This window comes from Dipodomys spectabilis, unplaced genomic scaffold (assembly GCF_019054845.1).
Source record: "Dipodomys spectabilis isolate Male_0828 unplaced genomic scaffold, ASM1905484v1 ptg000138l, whole genome shotgun sequence".
Taxonomy (NCBI): Eukaryota; Metazoa; Chordata; class Mammalia; order Rodentia; family Heteromyidae; genus Dipodomys; species Dipodomys spectabilis.
The window spans coordinates 7,023,793-7,045,706 of record NW_024870815.1 but is presented as its reverse complement, the minus strand read 5'-3'; the positions used below and the strand labels follow the sequence as shown (position 1 = coordinate 7,045,706).

The window sequence follows — 21,914 nt, the reverse complement described above, 5'->3', positions numbered from 1 at the left end:
TTCTGTGATCTCGCTCTTTTCTTTACCCAACTTCTTCCTCTTCCCAGTTTCTCAGAAAGCACTTTCTAAGTACACTCCTTACTTTATGCCTGTTTCCAGGGAACCACTTTCATATGGAAGGACTGTGTCTCAAGGCAGTTTATTAAGCCTTACGCATCTGTGGTTCTGCCTATCTGACTTTCTCAGCAGGTCCCAGAGGCAAAGTTCACCCTGAGTACCAGTAATATTCCCTGATTCTTATCATTCATTCTCATACCTAAAAAAATGCTGTGAAATATTGGGATGGAAACAAAAAAGATGAAATCCTTCTAATCTCATTCTTCTAACTCCCATGGGTTGCTGGATTTCTTGTACATCTTTTTTTTTAATTTATTTTACTGTAAAGATGGTGTACAGGAGGGTTACAGTTACACGAGTAAGGTAATGAGTACATTTCTTGTCAAGCATTGTTACCCCCTCCATTGCTTTTCTCCTACTATCCCTTCCCTCCTCCACCTTCTTGTTCATCTTTATCAATGGTTTAGGTGAATGACTTTTTGAAGACCCCATGGACAAGGAACTATCCTGAGATGGTTTGCCACACCTCTGTTTAACTTTGTGTGGCTTGGTGAAGCTAAATACAGTCTCCCAAGTCCTCCCATTTTGCTTCAGCCTTCTTGGCCCAGAGTATAAATTCTTCCTCCGCAAGGCTTCTCTTTTGACTCTAATGAAAAGTCACAACTCACACCCTCCTCTTGCCTGCTCCAAACTACACAATGCTTCTACAATCAGTCATTGAAGGGATTTCAAGTCATCTTCCTGTTTGGGTGACTGCCCCTCCCTTGAACTTGCTCTAATTTGCCTGCGACCCACTTAGAAACTCATCACAGATATGAATACAATAGTTTTAGAGGACAAGAGTCACCATTAGCATCCTTGGACTAGAAAAATATTGCAATCTCCCCTTTTCTAGATGCTATTCCTTTGCTAATGCAGCCTATGCTTTCTTGAGCTTATTGTTAACACGCAGCCATTTCTTTGCATTTATTGAATTTCATTCCTTTAAACCATAAGACATTTTCATATGGGTTGTTCTCCATCCTGTTCAGGTTTAATATTTTGTACCTAAGTTTGAAGTTTCTTTATTTCTATCAAGCTTCATTTTCTCACGTTAATATTATGGACTGGGGTTTAAGTCACCCTGTCCTTTTTATCCCTGGCAATTTTATCCCTGGCTAAACAATTTCCTTGGATTAACATGTAGTAGATTGGGATCTTTGTTCCTTTGAAACCACTGAACCCAAAAGAATTCTGTATGTCTGTCAGTCACAGAGGCATAGATAGCTTTAACATATCTGGCTAACAGAGTAGTGAAGAGTACAGGCAGGGAGAAAGTTAGATATATACGCAAAGGATTTCTTGCTACATTTTTCCTCAGAGAATACAGATACCTGCTTGATTATAATTACAGGCTTGGTTCCTCAGCAGGTTACTAATTCAAACTGTTGGTTCTAAACACAGTCCTCCAATTACCAGGAACATAACAAATATGTGAATACCTCAGTGATTGGTGGCTCAAAAGTGAAATTATTTTACCATTTCCTGCAATGCTGGCCTCCCAGTAAGGTGATGCACTGTGTATTCCTGGATGTCTTCTGGAACTATTTGGTAAAGCCACAGTATTGTGACATTCCTACATTAAAAACAAACTTTGTGTCTGATGCTAAGGATGAGCTCCATCCTGTCAGTATCTGCCTTTCTCAACCCCTGGCTTTGGTGCTCTTGTGGAAAGAACATGTTTGGTGCATAGCTGGTGTGTGCTTGTGCATTAAGGTCTCCAGTAGGAGTGGAGTGAATGTATGCCTGAAAGCTTGAGGAGCAAGACCAAGCAGGAAGCCACTGGAAATCAGTTGCGTGGAGCCACTAGGAGAGATAGTCCTCCCGGAATCTGCCCATCCAGAATTTGCATCCATTCTGCCTCAGCTGTCAGCAGCGAGCCCTCTGAGGATCCTAAAGTTGGGTGGTGGTTGGGGTGAGCTCACCCTCACCTGGGACTGGCCTGTGGAGGGAGTGCCATTGTTCAGCTGCAGCAGTCCATTCAGGCCATCTCTGTAGAGTGTGACGGTATGCCATGCTCCCAGTTTGATTTTGCTCTCGCTTAGGATGATGGCAACTCCAGTTCCACAATTAAACCTGTGGAAGAGGAAAAGGGAAGGAAGATTCTAGAACCAAGCAGTTCGTTATGCTTTTAGACACTATGAACAATGGCTCCTTTTAGAATCCATATGTTCAGCATTTTGTCTGGAGATATCAAGAACTGTTTAATGCCATACTCAGAAGAGGCAGACATTTCCCTGGAATGCTGTCAGTCTACTAATCCCTAACCTGCCATGGAGCTTCTCAGTGTAGGACCTTCATAGCCTCCTTGTTTCTGGTACTCAGAAGATGGCGGGCTGAAAGGCCTTCTGTCTCTTTTCCAGAGTTGCCAGATGCTTAAAATAGATTCGAGGTGCAAAGAATTCAAGCTAGATTCAAGGTGCAAGAACTCTGCTTCTGGGGATTTCTCTGGGGATTCTCTCTACTCAGAATCTATGATATTACTAAATTGTAAAAATGAGTCTTCACACTCATTTTGGCAAGCAGTCCAGGACTGCCATCTGTGCTCTGCTGGGCCCTCATGTAGGTGGGGTTCCACGGGAGGCTCTGGCTCAGGGACAGGGTGTGGGCAGGCAGAGGAGGACCATGCTTAGGTGGCTGCAATAGGCTGTGTTTGGGGTTTTATTCCCAACGTCCTCATGGCCCACAGTGCCCAGTAGACACTACATCCAACAGATAGAAATTTTGTCCTTTCTTATCACTTTCTAAATTGCCATGATGCCATTTCCACACGGCCCTTGAGAGAGTTTCCTGTGAAGAAGGCATAATGGGTGTGGTCTGTGTGAGGCCCTGCATCACCTGCCACCCACTGCTCATGGCCTTCCTGTGTCTCATGACCCTCACTAAAGTGGGATGGAAGGCCAGGCTTTATAGAGGTGCATGTCGGCATCACTCAGTAAAAGAGCAGAAGAGCTGCAACCAGCTGATACTACAGTGCTACCGAGCATCTGCCCCACACATCAAGTGCTAGAGCCCCAGGATGTTAGATCCACTGCCCCAGTTTTGCTGATGGCACCATCAAACTTCCAGGAACCAAATATTCATTCAAGAGACCCATTTTCTACTCTGATTGGGAAGCTATAAATTCTCCAACAAGCTACAGTACTTCTATGCTGAAATAATCTAAGGAGATCATAACAGTTGATGCATATGGAACGCATGCTTTGGAGCAGGCCCTGCTCCAAATAAATGTATGGATGAACTCAGTCAGCCCCTGTCCTATGGCTATGATGAAGGGCGTTTGGAGAGATTAAACCATTTGCTAAAAATCAGGCAGAAGGGAAAGGGCACCGTCAGGACCTTAGCCAGTGCACCATAAAGAAGGTCAAGGCCAACGCCCATTGCTTATTCACAAATAGGTGCTGTGTGTGCTGCTCATGCTCTTCCTAACGCTGCCCCCTAGAAGATCACAGAGTAACTAATGGTAGCTTCCACAATGTGCTGGGGGAAATACAATCCTGGCAGAAAAGAAAACCCAATGGGCCCATCACAAACTCCTGAGGAAGTAAGTACAGGCTTTGAGCCTATTCACCAGTCTTATCTGTGGCCAAGAAACCTAGGAGGAGATTCCAACTTTCTTCCCATCACATGTGCTTGAGCTTCTGAAGAAAAGGAGAGTTGACCTCTGGCCCACAGCTGTATCCCCACTGTGCCTGGGTATGCCAGACCTATTTGCTATTAAGCAAGTGAATGGGGATCAGGGTCCCAAACTCAACTTTCCAAGGTCACCCTTCAATGGGACATACCAGCATCTAGGAAACTGGTCCATACCCATCTTCTTCACATCATTCATTTGGCTACTAGAATCCCTCTGTTTATGTTGCATTCACACAACAGAACACCAATATAATGCATTTTTTTAAATGTACAGGGCTTTGGGCAGGAGTTACCTGAACTGGAGGGTACGTCGGATGATTGCCAAGGACATGAAATCCCCCCTCCCGTGCTCATTCTCTCCACAGTAAAGCAGCAAGCCATCCTCTGCCTCTGCCTGTCAGTACACAAACAAAAGCCACATGAACAATGACCACCTCTTCTTCCACAAAGCACCATCTGGAAACATCAGGACTCCAATTAATTCCTAGGTTCCCAGTCCTAGCTTATTTTCATTAAAATACAAGCAGTATGTGAGGAACAGCAGTGAAGTGAGAGGAAGGAGTCCATCTCTGGCCTGCTTGATGACACTCACCCACAGAGCATCCCAAGAGCTATGCAGAGCTGATGGTCACAGAGGGCATGCAGTTTGTGTGCATGGATTTCTATTGTCCACAAACAACCTTCTGCTCATTCTACTTATTCTTTTTTAAAATTGTTATTGTAAAGGTGATGTACAAAAGGGTTACAGTTGCATAAGCCAAGTAATGCTATTCTACTTATTCTTTCTATTCTTCCTTCCCTCTAGGAAGCATGCACATTTGCTTCTTTCTTTTTATTAGGACCTTTCAAACTGCCTCACGGATGATTACCCTGACTTTCAAAGATGAGGAGAACTCATCATTTGGATACTCAAGTCTGATCATAGGGGCATCTTGTTTCTCCAAACCTACTGCTTTGGGGGTAATACTGAATGAATGATGTTAAGCTGAAGTCATGGGCTGAATTTTGAATCTACATTTAATTCAGACCCCAGAGCCTCTTCTGGGCTCTCACCATGTGCTGGCGGTGTACAGAGTACAGTTGTCTCAAGGCTCGGTTACAGACATCACAGTGAAGTGAGACATTGGGGTCTCTGTAGAGGGGATTTTGCAATGGGGAACATATTTATTCTGAAATCCCAGCGTGGGGGGATTTCAGAGCAATATTGCTGATGCTCCAGTGTTCTTACGAGGAACCTTTGAAAAAGTCCTTCCACAGTTTCTCACCTCTACAACCCACCCGCCTCTCACTGTGACATGATTGCTACATCTGTGCCCACCATCCCTGCTGGATCTTGTGAATGGCTTGGAAGACAGGCGCAGTGTCATATTATATCTTGGATCACTTCCTCTGCCTCCTCTCTCCTCCCTTCCCTTTTGATGTGTGGGGATGTCCAATCAACACTCTTCAAATGACTAATCCTTCTTACCCTGAATTCCAGAGTAATTTGAAATGCCTGATAGGAGTTCTTCAACGGCTCAAAGCTTACATAGGAATGGCCAAAAAATTGAGGATACTGTATAACAATATCTGAAAAGAAAAAGGATGACAGACAAGAAAGTGGTTTCCTCATGTCTTCAAAGGCAAAAGTCAATACATAGCATTGCCTGTGTGTTGCACAGTGAGAACCTTTTCTATTAGTTCTCTGTCTCTGCTCTCACACCTGCTAGTCTCAGAGTTGGGGACTTGGAGCTTCCAAAGCTAGTCTCAGAGTTGGGGACTTGGAGCTTCCAAAAATCTATGGAAGAAACAGGAAATTTGGAGATTGGAACTTCATTCTCTAAAAAGAAATCAGTATCTTGAAGAACATAGTCATTCATTTTCCAGTAGTACATTTTTTTTTAATGTGAGTTGGCCCAAATATGATCCTTTTGAACCCTTCTGTCCATCTTTTTGATAGAAATGTGATATCAATAGAGACCACCTTGGTGGGTGCTGTGTTGATGATTTAATGATTGCTGCTCCAAAAGACCACTCATAAAAATGGGGCTTGCTCTCAGATTAGAAGCAATAGGATCTGCTTCTCACTTGGCCCTGTATAACTTATTTAATGACTAGGATATGGAGCAAAGGGTTTATCCTACAAAAGGGATTAGAAGAGAACTGTTTACACTCCCAAACTTCTCTCTGACCCTCAGCCTGGGCAGCCCATCACCGTGTTCTTCCTCTCTTTGCAGTGCTTACCTTCAGAGCAGCCCTCGCCACCTTTGCCCAGGTTGCAATGGCACCGAGAGCCACCCCAGGTGTAGTCATTAGCACAGAAGCTGTCGGCAGAGCACAGCGTTTCATCACAAGACATGTCAAAGAGCCTGGACATCATTGCCACACTGGTCTTCCCCTTCCGCTCCGCAGGAGTAGGCTGGACAGCCACTGTCACCGTGGCTGGGAGGGAGGCCGAGGTGGGTGGAGCGAGCTGGGAAAAGGTCTTTGGGTTAGATAGTGATGTCATCGTGGTTTCCACCAAGAATTTCTTATTCCCTCCTTTGGTGGCGGGAAGTGGTTTGACCTGAAGGCAGAGAGGAAAAGGGTTGAGCATAAGCACAGAACATAGTAACTAGACTGCTTTGTGTGTGTTTTTGTTTCATTATCTTTAATTAGTTGTAGGAAGGAGTTGTCTTTCAACAAAGCAGCTTATAAATATAATGTGTTTTGACTTATTCTCACAGGATGCATTGGATGCAAAGGCAATGATCCAAAGTTGCATTGCTTTGTCAAGGAGCCACTCATCCTTATAACACTGGAGAATATAAAATGCATGGATGGGAAATCTGCATCTGGCTTCTACCCAACTGTCAAGTGTAGGCAGCATTAGTTCTAGAATATCAGACTGGCTACTGCATCCTTACTATTAACAATTATGTGTGAAGAGCAAATGGGCCAATTTATGTGTTAAGTAAAAATGTTGATAGACTACAGATTAACTGCCCTAGTCAACAAATAAAATACAAGAACCCTGTGTTTGAGAGCAAAAAGTCTTGTTACCTCCTCAAAGGAAATATCCAAATCTAGGTCATCTTCAAATCCATCATCATCTTCACTGGTTTCCATGTCAGTGATATAATGAGGTCCATAGTGGCCACTTCCTGCCTCTTTGCGACCTTCACAAAGAAAGCCAGCACAGTGTCCATTAACTTACACCTTCATCACAGAGCTTGATGAATAGGTCAGGATGTATTGAAAGCATCCAAGAAATTCAACTGAGAAGAGGAAGCATCCGTGACCAGGAAAAAAACGCGTCCTCTCGAAAGTAATTAAGAAATGCTTGTTCATAGCAGAAAGAGCTGTCATTTTACACAGATTGGCAAAGTTCACAGGAGACCCCTATCTAAGAAACAAGAAACAAAACAAAACAAAACAAACAAACTCCCTCACAAAACTGAGATTACCAAGAATAGAAGCAGTGGGGGCTCTCCCACACATGCATTTTGTGTAAATAGGTATGACCACCACCTTCTCTTGGCGGAGGTGGGTTAGCAGAGGAAGCGATGTCTCACCCTCTCCACAGTACTTCACTGCTCTATTTAAAATAGTGCTCCCATCAGCTGAAAAATTCAAGCCTTCAGATGCCAGTTTCTACATGTGTACATGTTTTCTCTAGCCATCTGCCTACGGCCCAGCTGTGGGCCAGATGTCTTCACACACATTAGTAAGAAAAACACAAACTCTGTATCTGTTTTATCTATCTTCCTGCTTCTTTCTTCTCTTTGTCCTTTCTTAACTCTGCGTTTCTACATGTCAGATATTCATAATTGTTGGCTTTCACAGAAAAGACTGCATTTGGTAGTAAAGGAATTATGTAGTGTGTGTGTGTGTGTGTGTGTGTGTGTGTGTGTGTGAAAACTGATTTTTACTTTTAGGTAGGTTTCCCTACCTCCAGGGTGTTTTCCTTTGCTTTGTGCACATCTTGATATTCTTGAACATATTCACATCAAAGTTGTGATTTTCTTATCTTCATTTCATAATACCTATCTGAAAAAATAACCTTCAGTATGCCCCTACTACCTACAAGAAACATTCTAGACTCCTTGGTCAAGAATACAATCATCTTCATTACAAAAATTTCTCTTTCCGGGCTGGGAAGGTGGCTCAGTGGTAGAGCACTTGCCCTGCATGCATGAGGCCCTGGGTTCGATTTCTCAGCACCACATAAACAGAAAAAAATTGGAAGTGGAGCTATGGGGCAAGTAGTAGAGTGCTAGCCTTGAGCTGAAGAGTTGAGGGACAGTGCCAGGCCCAGAGTTCAGGCCCCATGACCGACAAAAACAAAACAAAACAAAAAACTTCTCTTTCCTTTCCTCTTTCTCCATTATCATTTTTATTGAAATCTACTGCCTCTCTCATACTTCCCAAGCATTACTAAACATTTAATCTATTTCTAAACCTTTAAGTATTCCTTCAGCATAAGTGTGGTTAATTCCATTTTGCACATAAATAAACTGAAGCTCAGAGAGAGTAAGCAGGTTGGGTGCTGATGACTCACACCTGTAATCCTAGCTACTCAGGAGCCTGAGATCTGAGGATCATGATTCAAAGCCAGCCTGGGGAAGGAAAGTCTGTGAGACTCCTATCTCCAATAAACCACCAGAAAACCAGAAGTGGCACTGTGGCTGAAGTGGTAGAGCTCTTGCCTTGAGCTGAAGAGCTCAGGGACAGTGCCCAGACCTTGAGTTCAAGCCCCACGACCAACAACAACACAACAACAACAAAAGAGGGTAAGCAATAAAAATATATACTGATCCATCCTATCTTAGATCCAGGGTTTTTCCATTTGCTCAAATCCCAGTCATCTGTAGTAGAACACTATCCATTGATTCTATTAATCCTCACACAATCCTATGACATTGTTATTTTTACTCATTTTGCCAAATAGAGAAATGAAATAACATGTTTAAAGACATGCAGGTAATAAGTAAATGACAGGGCTAGATATAGATAGATATAGATATATAACAAGGCAAAATATCTATTATCTATATCTGTATATCATTGGTCTCTCTTTTCACATATACTATTAATAATCTGATTCCAAATTGTGTTTCAAACTTCTTTTTTATAAGTCAAATTATGGCCAAATTGATCTACCACTTTGAATACCACTCTGTCTGTCTGTCTGTCTGTCTCTCTTTCAATTTACTTTCTTTCCACCCTCCCTCCCCTACCTCTCTTTAACTAGCTCTAGGGATTGAGCACAAATCAATAAGCAGGGCTGATAAAGATCTTACCAGCTCCAGGATCCCTCTGCAGCATCCCAAACTCCCTATGCTTCCTAGTGATCCAGGTTAATAGCCATTCCCCAAAGTGTTGTGAGGAGACAGCCCAGCAACCCAGACTTCAAATTCATCACTCACATGAAGTTTTCACCAACACTTTTTTTTAAAGTGAGCACAGAATGTGCAAGCTCAAGCCATTGATAAGAAGTCTCCCAGTAGCCTGAGGTTACTGTAATTAAAGTGCCTAACTTATCTCTTTCTACTTGACACTTTGTTAATTAAGAAAAAGAAACATTAAAAAGGAGACATTTATCAGAATCCAGAATAGTCAAGCCACAGTTTGAATACAAACCAGATTTGGAGGTTATCTCGTTATAAGAAAAAAAAGATAAACAAAATATAATTTTTATGAGCAGATAAAAGGATGACTTTGGCTTTACAAAATCCTATCGCTGTTTCTTATAAAGCATCACATATTTTCTATAAACTAAGAGTTTCTCTGATGTATCAACTTGATTGAGTTGGAATTATCATTGCTCATAGAATCTCAATGGTTGAGAGAGACACACAAGCATTTCTATATTCTTGAATAAGTAGCTTGATATTTTCGAGTCTCCTGTTTTCAATGATGATGGTGGTGGTGGTGATGATGATGATGATGACTGGGATTAGATTTTATGACCTGTGAGATCCTTTCTGGCACTAACATTCTTATGACTGTAGAATTTACACGGCTGACTGAGATATTGTCAATATCTGTCACATTAGGAAATTGGGAAGAAGAAACAACCATAAAATTGCACTCCTATGGATGAAAAAGAGTCACACACTTGGAGGACTGGAGTTTGCTTTTCAATATTATACACCTCTTATAAGATGCAGTGCCATTGATCCATCCATGTTGTAGCTCTCAAAACAGTTCTCAGCAGTAGTAAGGGAAGTGTGCTAATTCTTCTTCCCCAGATTCTGCTGGATTCTTGTCCAAATGTTTTCCTCCCTTGAGAGATAGGATCAGGGACCAAGCTGCTGCACAGAAGCATTTATCCTATGTTTCTGAATTAAGCAAAGCTTATCTATATAGTTCCCTCCCACATTCCTTGTCCACCAGATCCAGAGGAAATCAAGAACTTAAGCAGGTGTGATATTTGTAAACTCGGGCCTCGGTTTTAGTCTCAGGCCTGAATTGGGCAGAGGGATGCTGGCAATTCTTTCTTGGCTCCTTAGAATAAGCACATCTTGTACCTCAACTTCAGCAGAAATAAGAATGGCTTTGGTTCTTTTAAATAGATGCCCAGGAGGGGTATGCCTAAATTGCATGGCAGTTCTAGTGTGTGTGTGTGTGTGTGTGTGTGTGTGTGTGTGTCGGGGCCTGAACTCTGGGCCTGGGCACTGTCCCTCAGCTCTTCAGTGCAAGGCTAGCGCTCCACCACTTGAGCCACAGCGTCAATTCCAGCTTTTTCTGCTTATGTGGTGCTGAAGAATTGAGCTCAGGGCTTATGCATGCAAGGCAAGCACTCTACCACTGAGCCACCTTCCCAGCCCTGGCAGTTCTATTTTAAAGTTTTATTTTTCTCATTTTGTGTGTGAAGAATCTCTATACTTATTTCTTATATTCCTATCAGTCATAGCTATACTAATTTATAGGCCTATCTGCAGTGCATAAGGGTTCTTTTTTCTCCCTCATCTTCAACAGGATTTGTTGTCATTTTTTTTCTTGATAATGGCCATTCTGACTGGGATGAGATGGATTCTCAATATAGTCTTGATTTGTGTTTTCTTGATAGCTTAGGATGTTAAATTTTTAATGCATATATAGCCCATTTGTACTTTTTCATTTGAAAATGTCTGTTCAGTTCATTTACTTATTTATTGATCAGATTACTGTAGAGATACTTATATGTTCATGTTTATTGCAGCACTACTCACAGTACAACAGGCAAATTATGAAATCAGTGTAGATATGCATCTATGGATGAATAGATAATGAAAATGTGGTAAGTATGCCCAATAGAGTTTTACTCAGCCATTGAGAAGAATGAAATTATGTATTTTCAGGCAAGTGGATGGAACTGGAGATCATCATGTTAAGTAAAATAAGCCAGTCTCAATAAGACAAATATTACATATTTCCTCTCATTTATGGAAGTGGGCCAGAAAACAAAAACAAATGCAAGGTTTGGGAAAAGGAAAGGCAACACTAAAGAAGGGAAAAGGGAAAGGAATAACACAGAGAGAAGAATCGAGGTATGAATACATTGTATTCATGAATGAAAATCTCATAATGAAACCCCTTTATACAAGTAATAAATAGCAATCATGAAAGAAACAAAGGTATCATTGCATTCTTTGCTAATTATGCCATCTTATCTCCTGACTCTGAGAGTAGATAGAGAAGAAAAGTTGTTCACTGGATCTTCTCAGAATGTGAATAGTTGGAGAGCAGGGACCCCATGTGGCAAGTAATGTGCAGAACCAGCGTCATATCTTCAGTGCAAATATTTAAGAATTTGTTGCTTAACTTAGAATTTGACAGGTAAGAACTGTGGCCTGAGTGAGACCCTTTAAAGTCTTCCCCAGACCTTATGATGTGAGTTGGACCTGCCAGCTCTAGCTTCATCTCACATTGATTTACTTTTTCTCAGCTCCATTCATATTGGTTCTTGGGAATATGCTTTCTTCTATCTGTTTCTTTCCACATTCTGTCCCTATGCCTGGAAATCTTCTCTGTCGCTGCCATTCCTGTACCTTTTTACTTTTTTAATAATATCCTTTTCAAAATCTTTCTTAGAGTTATCTTCTCTGGCTGGAATCTTCTTCAGGTAAGGTAAGGTTTCTTCTGGTATGTTTTCATGGCCATTTCCTTTATAGAATTATAACTTGGCAATTGCATTTATTAGTGTGATCATTTCAGAAATAAAACCTTCCTGCCAGAAAGTAGCATGATCTATTTTGATTTCCATTGCACCACAGAAAACTTACTCACTTCTTGCCTGCTTCAGGAACTCATAAAACATGTAGGAAATAAATAGCATGAATTTGGGGGATACTTTAAACATAAAGCAGGTATCTGCGGCAGTATTCATCTGGGTTCAAACAGGAAAATCCAGGCACAGAAAAGTTCCAAGTATATTAATTCCCCTTCCCCAGGACTTAAGGGAATCATTCTGCAGGGTTTTCCTGGCCAAGAACCCATACCTAGAGCCCTTCCTGGAGTTCAGGTTCTGAATGGCTCCTCTGCATGAAGTTGCTTTGGGTTGAGCCATCTAGTCATGTGAACTCAACATTGCTACCTTAGACAAATGACTGGACAAGATCTCCACCCAGATCCCCAATAACCACTACTGACAATGTCTGCTAGGAGGGCAGAGATTTGGAGCTATGGCAGATATTCTAATACCAACTCCTTTGCCTGCCTCTCCTGTACCTGCTATGAAGTTAAGTACTGGATTTCTGGAGGAGTTGTGATCATTTGGGCTACAGTGACACAAATGGAAGTCTGCTAGAACTTTCCTTCCTTCCACATTGTCTTGGGCAGTAAAGGTGGCTATGAAAGCTAGAGCTGTACTGCTAAGTGACACAGACAGTCCTAAAGAATTCAATGAGACCATCTTTGGGGAAATATTGTAACTGGGTATACAAGCTCATACAAGGCCTGGGGTTCAGAAGGCCTTTGGCTCTACCCAAAGAAGGTTAAAAAAGATGCAGCCTTATCAGTTTAGGATGCAGAGAGTCTTTAAGGATGCTGTACAGCTTCTCCTGCTCCTCCTTTTCCAGAAACAACCTATTTGAATCATTGACTTCAAGTGCAGTGTACCAGTTCAGGGCTGTGTTTCTACCAAGGGAGAGATGGCAGGAAGACAGCCACTGCAGGGAGGCTTCTTCTTTTCAACTCATCATGCTTCACAAAATTCTCATTTGACCAGAACTCAAGTTCCCCAGGCAACAAGTGACTTCCAGAGCCTATACCTCAAAGTTTCTCTGACTGCTGGATGACATGCTTGTGCATGAAGAGGAAGGGCTAGTGGTGTGTAATTCGATGGGGTGTTGCCTTTTGAACAACATAATCAAGTGCAGCCACTGTGTCTTTCCCCTCTGAGTGGCCCCTTGGAAGAGAACGTAACTGTGGAAAATGAAACAGAGGGCCAGAAAGCACAGTGATGTATCTCTTCCTCCACAGGAAATAAGGCCATGGGACAGAGCAAGAGACCTAAGGTTACACCTTTCCCTAGGTGGGATGGAAATTCAGGCTTAGAGCCCTTGAGACTTCAGGAATAATGAGTAATAATTCACTGACAACTTTATATGGCAATACATCAGCATTTGCAGGTGACAGCAGCAGTGTAAAATGTAGACAGATAGTGTAAAAGGTTCCAAACAGGTGACATTGGGAATTCAGTGTTATGTATGCAGTACACAACACATTTGCTAACTATGTTAGTGAATGGGTAAGTGTAGATACAAATAAGTATTCCTACACAGTACTCTACACATAGCAACTCTAATATAGATGTTATTTGATAAACCCCTAGTTTCAAATGGATAGCTGCGCTAAGTGCCTGTCAGTCTCAGTGTGCTTATTCAGAGTCTGGGAATAACTATTCATGACAGAAGTGTCAGGAGTATATGCCTCTAAAAAGATTATCTATCTTATATATGCATATATATATGAGTGATTTGATTTTATAATTCTAGTAAGATTATATCCCCCCCAAAAGTCTTTTAGAATGTGTTCCTTATCAGTTAAACATTTAACAAAATCTCATGGCATGTGATGTGTTTAGGATGATTTTATATTTGGAAAATATGGAAGTTATTGTGCCTTCACATGAGTGGTCAGAAGGTAGAAACAGATTGAGCTGAGTTAAAGAATAAATAGGAGGTTTAGGAATAATATGGGTATAGTAAATGTGGACATCTGTATAGTTTGGAACTATACTCCAAAGAGCCAAGTGTTAAAAACCCATAAGCTTAGTCCCAGCCTAGGGTACTAATGAAAGCTCATAAGGCCTAGCAGAAGGAAAGCAGGTCACTGGAAAATTGCCCATGGGGGAATATTGGAGCCTTTCCTTCTATCTTTCTCTGTTTCCTAGCTGTCTCAAAGCAAGCGGCACCTGTATCTCACACATCTTCCAGGATATATTGGGCTATCATAATCATGGAGCAATAGGGCCAATCAACTATGGACTGAAACTTTGGTTTCAGTTGGTTCTCTCAAGTATTTGCGACAGTAATAGAAAGCTAACTAACACAGCAACAGAATGGAAATACAGCTTGAAGGAAAGCAGTATCTGTGTGGTGATAGTGGGATGTGGAGCCAAAGAAAATTTTCCTGTGATAACAGAATATGCACGTGCCTCCGACAGGAAAACAGAAATGCAAAAGAAAAAAATTCTTATGTACTAACTGGAATGATTGTTCAGTACAAAGACATGTCCATGAGCCTGAGATAGTGCATCATTGACAGATCTTGCAGGATTTTTGAAGTCTATGCTTCAAAAAGCAGGAGAAGGGGCTGGGAAGGTAGCTCAGTGGTAGAGCGCTTGCCTTGCATGCATGAGGCCCTGGGTTCGATTCCTCAGCACCACATAAGCAAAAAGAAAAAAGCCGGAAGTGGTACTGTGGCTCAAGTGATAGAGCGCTAGCCTTGAGCTGAAGAGCTGAGGGACAGCGCCCAGGCCCAGAGTTCAGGGCCCACGACCGGACCCCCCCCCCCCCAAAAAAAAAAAAAGCAGGAGAAGAAAGAGTAATTGTAAAGAGTGGGAGCCAAGAAATTGGTGAACATACAGACAAATCTCACCAAGCATTATGGGTTTTCATAAAGCCTAAGCATGTGACTATTAAAATGTTACAAAAATAATTTTAAAAAACTTTTGCGTAAAACAAGAAAGAATTGAATCCAATCAAGTTGCTAAAGTCTTTTCATGGTTTGAGAGAAGATGCTGACTAACTTTAGACTATTAGAAATAAATAAAATAAATAATAAAAATATCTAAATAAATATATAAAAAGAAAGGGGAACTATGAAAATACAGCAAATCCTAGAGAAAATAAGGAAGGAACAGAAACAGAAATCCTTCTTTTCTTTTTAGCTTATTGTGACTGGAAACATCTTATCAGAAAATAGGTGTTTGGCTTAGAGCATCTACTCCAGTATGGAGATATCTCTTCCTCAAATTCTTGGAGGGGGGGGGGGTCTATAGGATGCTGGAACTCCATAAAAAAGCCTAATTCCCAAGAAAAGTTATTACAACAGCAGTTAAAACTACTGGATTCAAGAAAAACTAAAGAATCATTTTCCTCTCAAAGCATAACTTAATGTTTTCTGTTCCTCATCACCTCTGATCCTAATGATGACAGCCTATTCACCAAATATCATGCTGATTTTCTCATGTTACTTCTGAAATTCGGTAGAAAAGTGACTTTTGGGTTTTCTTTTTCTTGCCAAGACCAACAGTCCACTTTCAGCTAAGAAGCAGCTATCAAAACAGACTATCAACTTTCTGTACCCCTTTTAAGATTACAAGGGACCAAAGTAATTTTAGGTAAGAAATGAGACAAGATAGATATCTGGCTGACATAAAAACTGCTGTATTATTTAAAAATACTGAAATGGCCAGACTCAGAAATTAACATCAGGAGATAAGCTTGGAAAAGGCAGTTAAGCTCTACTCCCATACACTTGCTTCTGACTGTTAAGATCAAAACAAAAAAAATCCGCATGCAGATTTTATAGCTCAGTTAATGCGAGAAACTGTCCAATCCATGTTGAGTTGCATTGAAACTGATGTGTGATCTGCTCAGTTTTTACCCTTAATTTTGGGAAAATATTTCTCCCCAAAAGCAAATAGCACCCCAAAAGGAAGGTAAAGCTAATGTACTTAATTTAATCCATTAGGTGAATATTTGAGATTTGTGGAAAGATGTCACACCTTTGGTGAAAGTTGGGTAGCATTTTGGGGAAAAAAGCGAAACAGCTATCCTTAGGACAGTACCAAATAAGTGTGCTGAACGGCTAAGTTTTCCTTAACAGCAGTCACCTCAGGACCATGACCCCACTGATACCAAGAGTCTGTTATAAATTAAAACATCTGGAGTAAACTCACACAGTAAAAACACACATGGCCATCATAGGTAAGTAGCCTCATCACCAAAGGAGCAGTGCAGGGTAGCAAAGTAAGGAAGAGTCCCTTTAATGATAAAAAAAAAAAAAAGCACTCTTAAGCTGGGCACCTATGGCTCACGCCTGTAATCTTAGCTACTCAGGAGGCTAAGATCTGAGGATCAAGGTTCAAAGCCAGCCCAGGCAGGAAAGTCTGTGAGACTGTTATCTCCAATAAACCACCAGAAAACTGGAAGTAGCACTGTGGCTCAAGTGGTGGGGTGCTAGCCTTGAGCTGAAGAGCTCAGGGACAGCACCCAGGCCCAGAGTTCAAGCCCCATGACCAACAAAAAACAAAAACAAAACCACTCTTAGGCCAGACTTAGGTGAGGAAAAGAATGCTGGCTTAAGTCCTCACTTTGATCTACAATAATGCCCAACAGCAATTGAAACTCCATGGAAAGTCTGTGACAAGAGAAAGCTAGCCTCCCTCTCTCCCTCCCTTCCTCCTTCTCCCTCCTTCCCCCCCCTCTGCCATGAGATATATTTGTACCCAAGAAACCTTTTCAAAAGAAATAGAAACAAGTGTAATTTGTTCTCATGTTCAAATAAGTATTGGCATATTGATTAAAGGAAGACTGGCCAAAGGGGGAATGAGAGGTGCAGCCAAGGGTTTCTAAATGTGCAGCTTCACAAAGCCATTCTCCATTAGAGAGAAAACCATGAATTTCTCAGACTGAGAAATCACAGTCTGAATAATAAATGGAATGGTGTGGCGGGCCCACCCCAGGTTTCTACCTGAATAAGAGAGTTTCTACAGTTTCAAACTGGCACCTTGGAAAGAAAATACCATCTCTGGAATCTCCTGAATGGGGATTGATGAAGTAGCCATGCATGGAGACAGTTGGATAACTGCTGGCAGCACGTGATGTGAAGTCAGAAGCACTGCAGCAGAAGAAACAGCTGGGCGTGAAGGACTTAGGACCTCAGACTAACCAGGTGGCCTTTATCCTGAGAACAAGGAGAAGTGGGGCTGCTACCAGAGGTGCTTTCACATTAGCTCAACAGTAGGGCCTAGGATGGATTCACACCCTATACCTTTTGGCCTCTGGAAAATGTCTACTCATGTTCTTTAAGACCTTGCTCAGCAATGGATCCAGAAATCCTTCTGCCTAGATTCCCGGCTCCTCTTCCCCATTTCATGAAGGAAATACCATTCAACTTTTATTTCCATTGGCATACCAGGGATGGAACCTAGGGCCTAACCTAGGCAAGCACCATATCACTTGGACTGTGCCCCAAACCCTTTGCCTCCTCAAGCCTACAGTGACCTTGAACTTGAGATCCACTTGCCTCTGGCCTCCTGAGTATCTAGGATGCAGGTATGTACCACCATGATTTTAACCAGTCAAATCCAACCATAAAACCTTTTCTAATCCCATCTCCAGTCCGCTAGTCCACAAAATCAGCAACTGCCTCCTCTGTGCTGGGAAAAAAACCCCAAAAGCTTGATTCTACTGCACAGGTGACTACAAATGTGTCTGAACACTGCCCTTGACCATAAGATAAACACGTGCAAACCTAAGCGGCTGGTCTATTGTGTGGCTTATATAACCAGTGATCCCCTTACTGTTTCCTTTTGCTGATATATAGTTTCTTTAAAATTATATTCTATTTCCTCATTCATCTGATCCAGTACTCTTCAAATTATAGATCTCAGTCCATTAGAGGATTGTAACAATAATTCAGTGAGCCACAGTCATGTTTCTTTTAAAATGGGGAACATATAAAAATAGAAAGTTCTTCATTCAGATACTTACACATACATACTTCTTTTTCTTTTAGTGTACAGTTCCAAAGATTTCCCAAGCGTTCTCTCACCCAGGACATTTGTAATTGTGGCTCCTTCCAGATGAAGAGACTCAGCTTATACTTCTCCTTTAAGAAGCTTTTCCTGATTGTCTGTGCTAAACCATAGCTCCCACCATTTCCCAAGGCCCTCTTACCCCTTCATTTCTCCCTCAGTGTTCATCATCATGGATATTATCTTATTTCTGTCACATAATGTATTATTAATAAATTGTTATTAATTGTTATTTCCTATCCATGACAAGCTCTCCCACATGAGGGCAGGGATACTGTCTTCTGGGCAGGGACACTGTCGTCTTCTTCTTCTTCTTCTTCTTCTTCCTCTTCCTCTTCCTCTTCCTCTTCCTCTTCTTCTCCTTCTTCTTCTTCTTCTTCTTCTTCAGCTTTTGCCAACATTACAGTACAGAAAAATTGCCAGACATAAACAAGTATTTAATATACAAGCATTTAGTGAGTCATGTGAATGAGGATTTAAACAGTAAAATCACTGCTGGCTTGGAAAGTAGATTCTTCAGTTTCTTGAGCATTATCGGTTTTTTGGATGGATTTAATGGTGATGTACAAAGAAAAGAGGCTTGGCACCTTCAAGTCGTTTGTAGCTATTCTCATATCTTACTTTCATTATTCTTTTTCTTTTTGAGCTTGAAAACCCCTTAACTAATTTTTATTGAACAGTAAAAGAAATGTATCCATCCTATGTGTCATTAGGACGGTGTATTGATTATAGGATGGCATAAAAACCTCAGATCATTAGAGAAATGCCTTTTTTTTTTTTGCTTGTAAATGTTTCTTCCATTGTAAAAAGTAAAGTCTCAAATGGGTTGCTCGCTCCTATTTTGTGCGGGATTAGCTAACCATGAAAAAAGTCTGCCAGAGAGGAAATATAATGGAACTGAGCTCTTTGGCCTCATGGCAACTCAGGTGACAAAAGGCCAAAAGGGATGGCTCTTCCCACTCTGGAAGTCTATCAACGATCGCCACCTACTGGGCGATTTGAAAACGACCACTATCTATGTGTGATTGTCTTCCTCTGACCCATGGCTGGTCATTTCCCAATACCTGTGAATCTCCAAGTCCTCTGTTGATTCCTTGGGTCTCTTAATTACCATGTGATTAAAACCTTTAATGCGAGAAGCATGTCACCAAAATGGAGATACAGTAACAATATTAAGAATGGTAGATGCTAGGGTAGTTCATGGGTGACACTGAGCCTGTGGCTCCATATCTTTGTGAGGAAAATGCTGGGATGCCCAAAAATGCCAACAGAAGAATTGAACTTAAAGCCAGGTCTTTAAAGATGACTTACTTTGAGTTCAGGAAGAGATTACCCAGCAAAGCATGGGCTAGTGGTTAAATTAGTAGTTAGCAGTTAGCAAGAGATTTGGATTTTAAGTTTGGCTGATGTTCTACACACCTTAGTCCATGCATCTAGAAATAAGAGAGAAATAACACTGTGACCCACTCTGCCTCCAGGTGTCAGAAGGTAAATGTGAACTTGGACAAACTAAATGCTAAGCAAAGTCACTGTCCAGAGGCCTACCTTGTCTTCTCCAGCTTTGTCATAGATCAAGCAACCTATGGATATTTCCTGATGTCCCTTACATAATAGCATACACTGTCATTATTAAAATTAAAGATACGAGACTATAGTTATTTATTTTTAAAGTTTATACAGTATTTCTTGTGTCACAGAAACGTTTGGTGACACATATGTACCTTGATCACATCACTGAATTTTAAAAGCTCTGGATATTATATAACAAGATGTTAATAACCCATTCTATCTAGATACTGAAATTAGAGATCACTTTCATTTTGGTGCTTTAAAATATTTTTATTCTGGGCTGGGAAGGTGGCTCAGTGGTAGAGTGCTTGCCTTTCATGCTCGAGGCCCTGGGTTCGATTCCTCAGCACCACATAAGCAAAAAGAAAAAAGCCAGAAGTGGCGCTGTGGCTCAAGTGGTAGAGCGCTAGCCTTGAGCTGAAGAGCTGAGGGACAACACCCAGGCCCAGAGTTCAGGCCCCACGACTGGACCCAAAAAAAAAAAATTTTTTTTATTCTGCCTAATGTTTTTCAATTAGTAAGCATTGAAGAACACTATAAACATTTTCTACTTAGAGACAAGAAAACAATTTCTGCCTTGGGATTATTGTGAAGGTATTCTTAGTTCCCCTGGTCTGGCCTTGGCCCTTTACTAGGTTCTGAACAACATAGAATAATTGGGGGGGGGGGGGGAATTTAACTAAGATTTTTGCTCCTCCGGCCAATCTTCCCCCCTCTACCCAGAATCCTCATCTTTCTGAGAAACAGCCAAGACCAGTGGCTTCCAAGAGCCTCAAGGCTCTCCCTGGGCCAACCACACAACTCCCCACGCTCTGATCACTTGATCCCCTCTCTTCGTCTAGCAGCCTTTCTCTAGCCACATTGTCCCTCTTCCCTGAACACCCCTGGGGGCTGGTTTTTAAGGGGAAAAAAATCTCACTCATTTTAAGAATCAAGTTTATAGAAAGGTAATCACTAAAATGGTGATCGACCAGGATCTGCCAACAAGTGACCTGCAGAAGGCTCTGAGTCATTCTGGTCTCCATTTTCCTGAACCCATAAATAAGAGGCAGCTCTCCTCCAACTCTGAGACTTTATAAAGTCTGAATCCATAAAGATTGTCCATGAAATCTTATCTGCGTTTAAAGTAATAGGCTAAATAAACAAGGACAGATGAGACATGTGTGTCCTAAACTAATAAGAGTGAAAGATAAGGAAAAAAAAAAAACCTGTGTCAAGTCTGTATTCCTGATTCAGGAGGCTGAGATCTGAGGATCGCATTCAAAGCCAACCCTGGCAGAAATATCCAATTATCTCCAGTTAACCATGAAAAAAGCCAGAAGTGGAACTATGGCTCAAATGGTAGAATTCTAATCTTGAAAAAAACAAACAAACAAAAAAGCTGAGGATAGTGCCCGGGCCCTGAGTTCAAGTCCTAGAACCAGCACACACAATTGGACATACAAACTGAAGGACTGAACCTCACCTCATTTCCCCAGGTCAAGCAAAACACCAGGTGCGCATGAACATGCTTGACCACATGCCTGACCGCAAGCAGGTCACTCCAACCTAGGCCTGGCTCAAAGTCCCCAATACCTCAGGCAGACATTCCACTCTGGACCTAATCACAAGTCCTGCCCCTAGCTCCCAAGTAACTGCAGCCTTATTTTTAACTCCTTTGTTTCCTTGTTAAGATCCATAGAAGCCAGATCCCAAATCCACCTCCTTACACAACCTCAGATACTGTGGGAAGGTTGCTGCCCTTTGCTGTTCTCCAATAAACAGTCCTGGCCTGTGGAAGATCGAGTCTGGCCTGTTTCCTTCCTTTCTCCTCCATTTTCCTAACACAAACACACACGTACACAAAACCCCCCAAACCTGTGTTTTTGCAGTCTATTTAACAGGCCTCATTCTCTTATTCTATGAGATGACGCTATTCCTTCTGGGTCCCTCCTCTCTGTTCCTCCAGCCCAAGCTCCTTCCTTCTGCCTTTGCCCTGTGGCCTGTGCCCTGGGTGGCTGATATGCCTGGCTGCCAGGTGTGTTCTGCCCAGTGGGAATCTTGGCAGGAGCAAGGTGGAGGAAAGAAAAGGAATCAGGGTATTTATTCTCCAGTGTGTTTGTTACCTATGAGGTTGCTGTGGAGTGATGTCACACGTCACACTGGAAGGGCACAGCTCCTGCTGGTCGGCCCTTCCTGTCTTCCCCCATACTGGTCCTTTCTCACTCTTGGATTCCTAATATCCATCCAAACTTTGAGAACAATCTTTATCCAACTTGCCTCAAGTTACCCAACTGAATGTGCCTTTGTGCCCTGCAGACTGAAGACTGCAAGAGCAACAATCATCTTCCTTTCCCCAGTTGATTCTTTCTGGTACCTATTTGTTGCATATTTACTTGGATAATCAGATGTGATTCATCAG

The 21,914-nt window shown here is 41.8% G+C and overlaps 1 protein-coding gene across 1 annotated transcript in view; it reads right to left on the bottom strand.

Moving 5' to 3' along the window:
* The window catches only part of Egflam (EGF like, fibronectin type III and laminin G domains), a 170,652-nt gene that overhangs the window by 45,486 nt on the left and 103,252 nt on the right, over positions 1–21,914 (bottom strand). The window contains exons 7-11 of the mRNA XM_042690631.1: positions 6,754–6,869; positions 5,956–6,277; positions 5,201–5,301; positions 4,026–4,126; positions 2,028–2,172 (exon numbers count right to left, since the gene is read on the bottom strand). Of these exons, the coding sequence (XP_042546565.1) occupies positions 2,028–2,172; positions 4,026–4,126; positions 5,201–5,301; positions 5,956–6,277; positions 6,754–6,869 (785 nt within the window). The remainder of the gene's footprint in view (positions 1–2,027; positions 2,173–4,025; positions 4,127–5,200; positions 5,302–5,955; positions 6,278–6,753; positions 6,870–21,914) is intronic.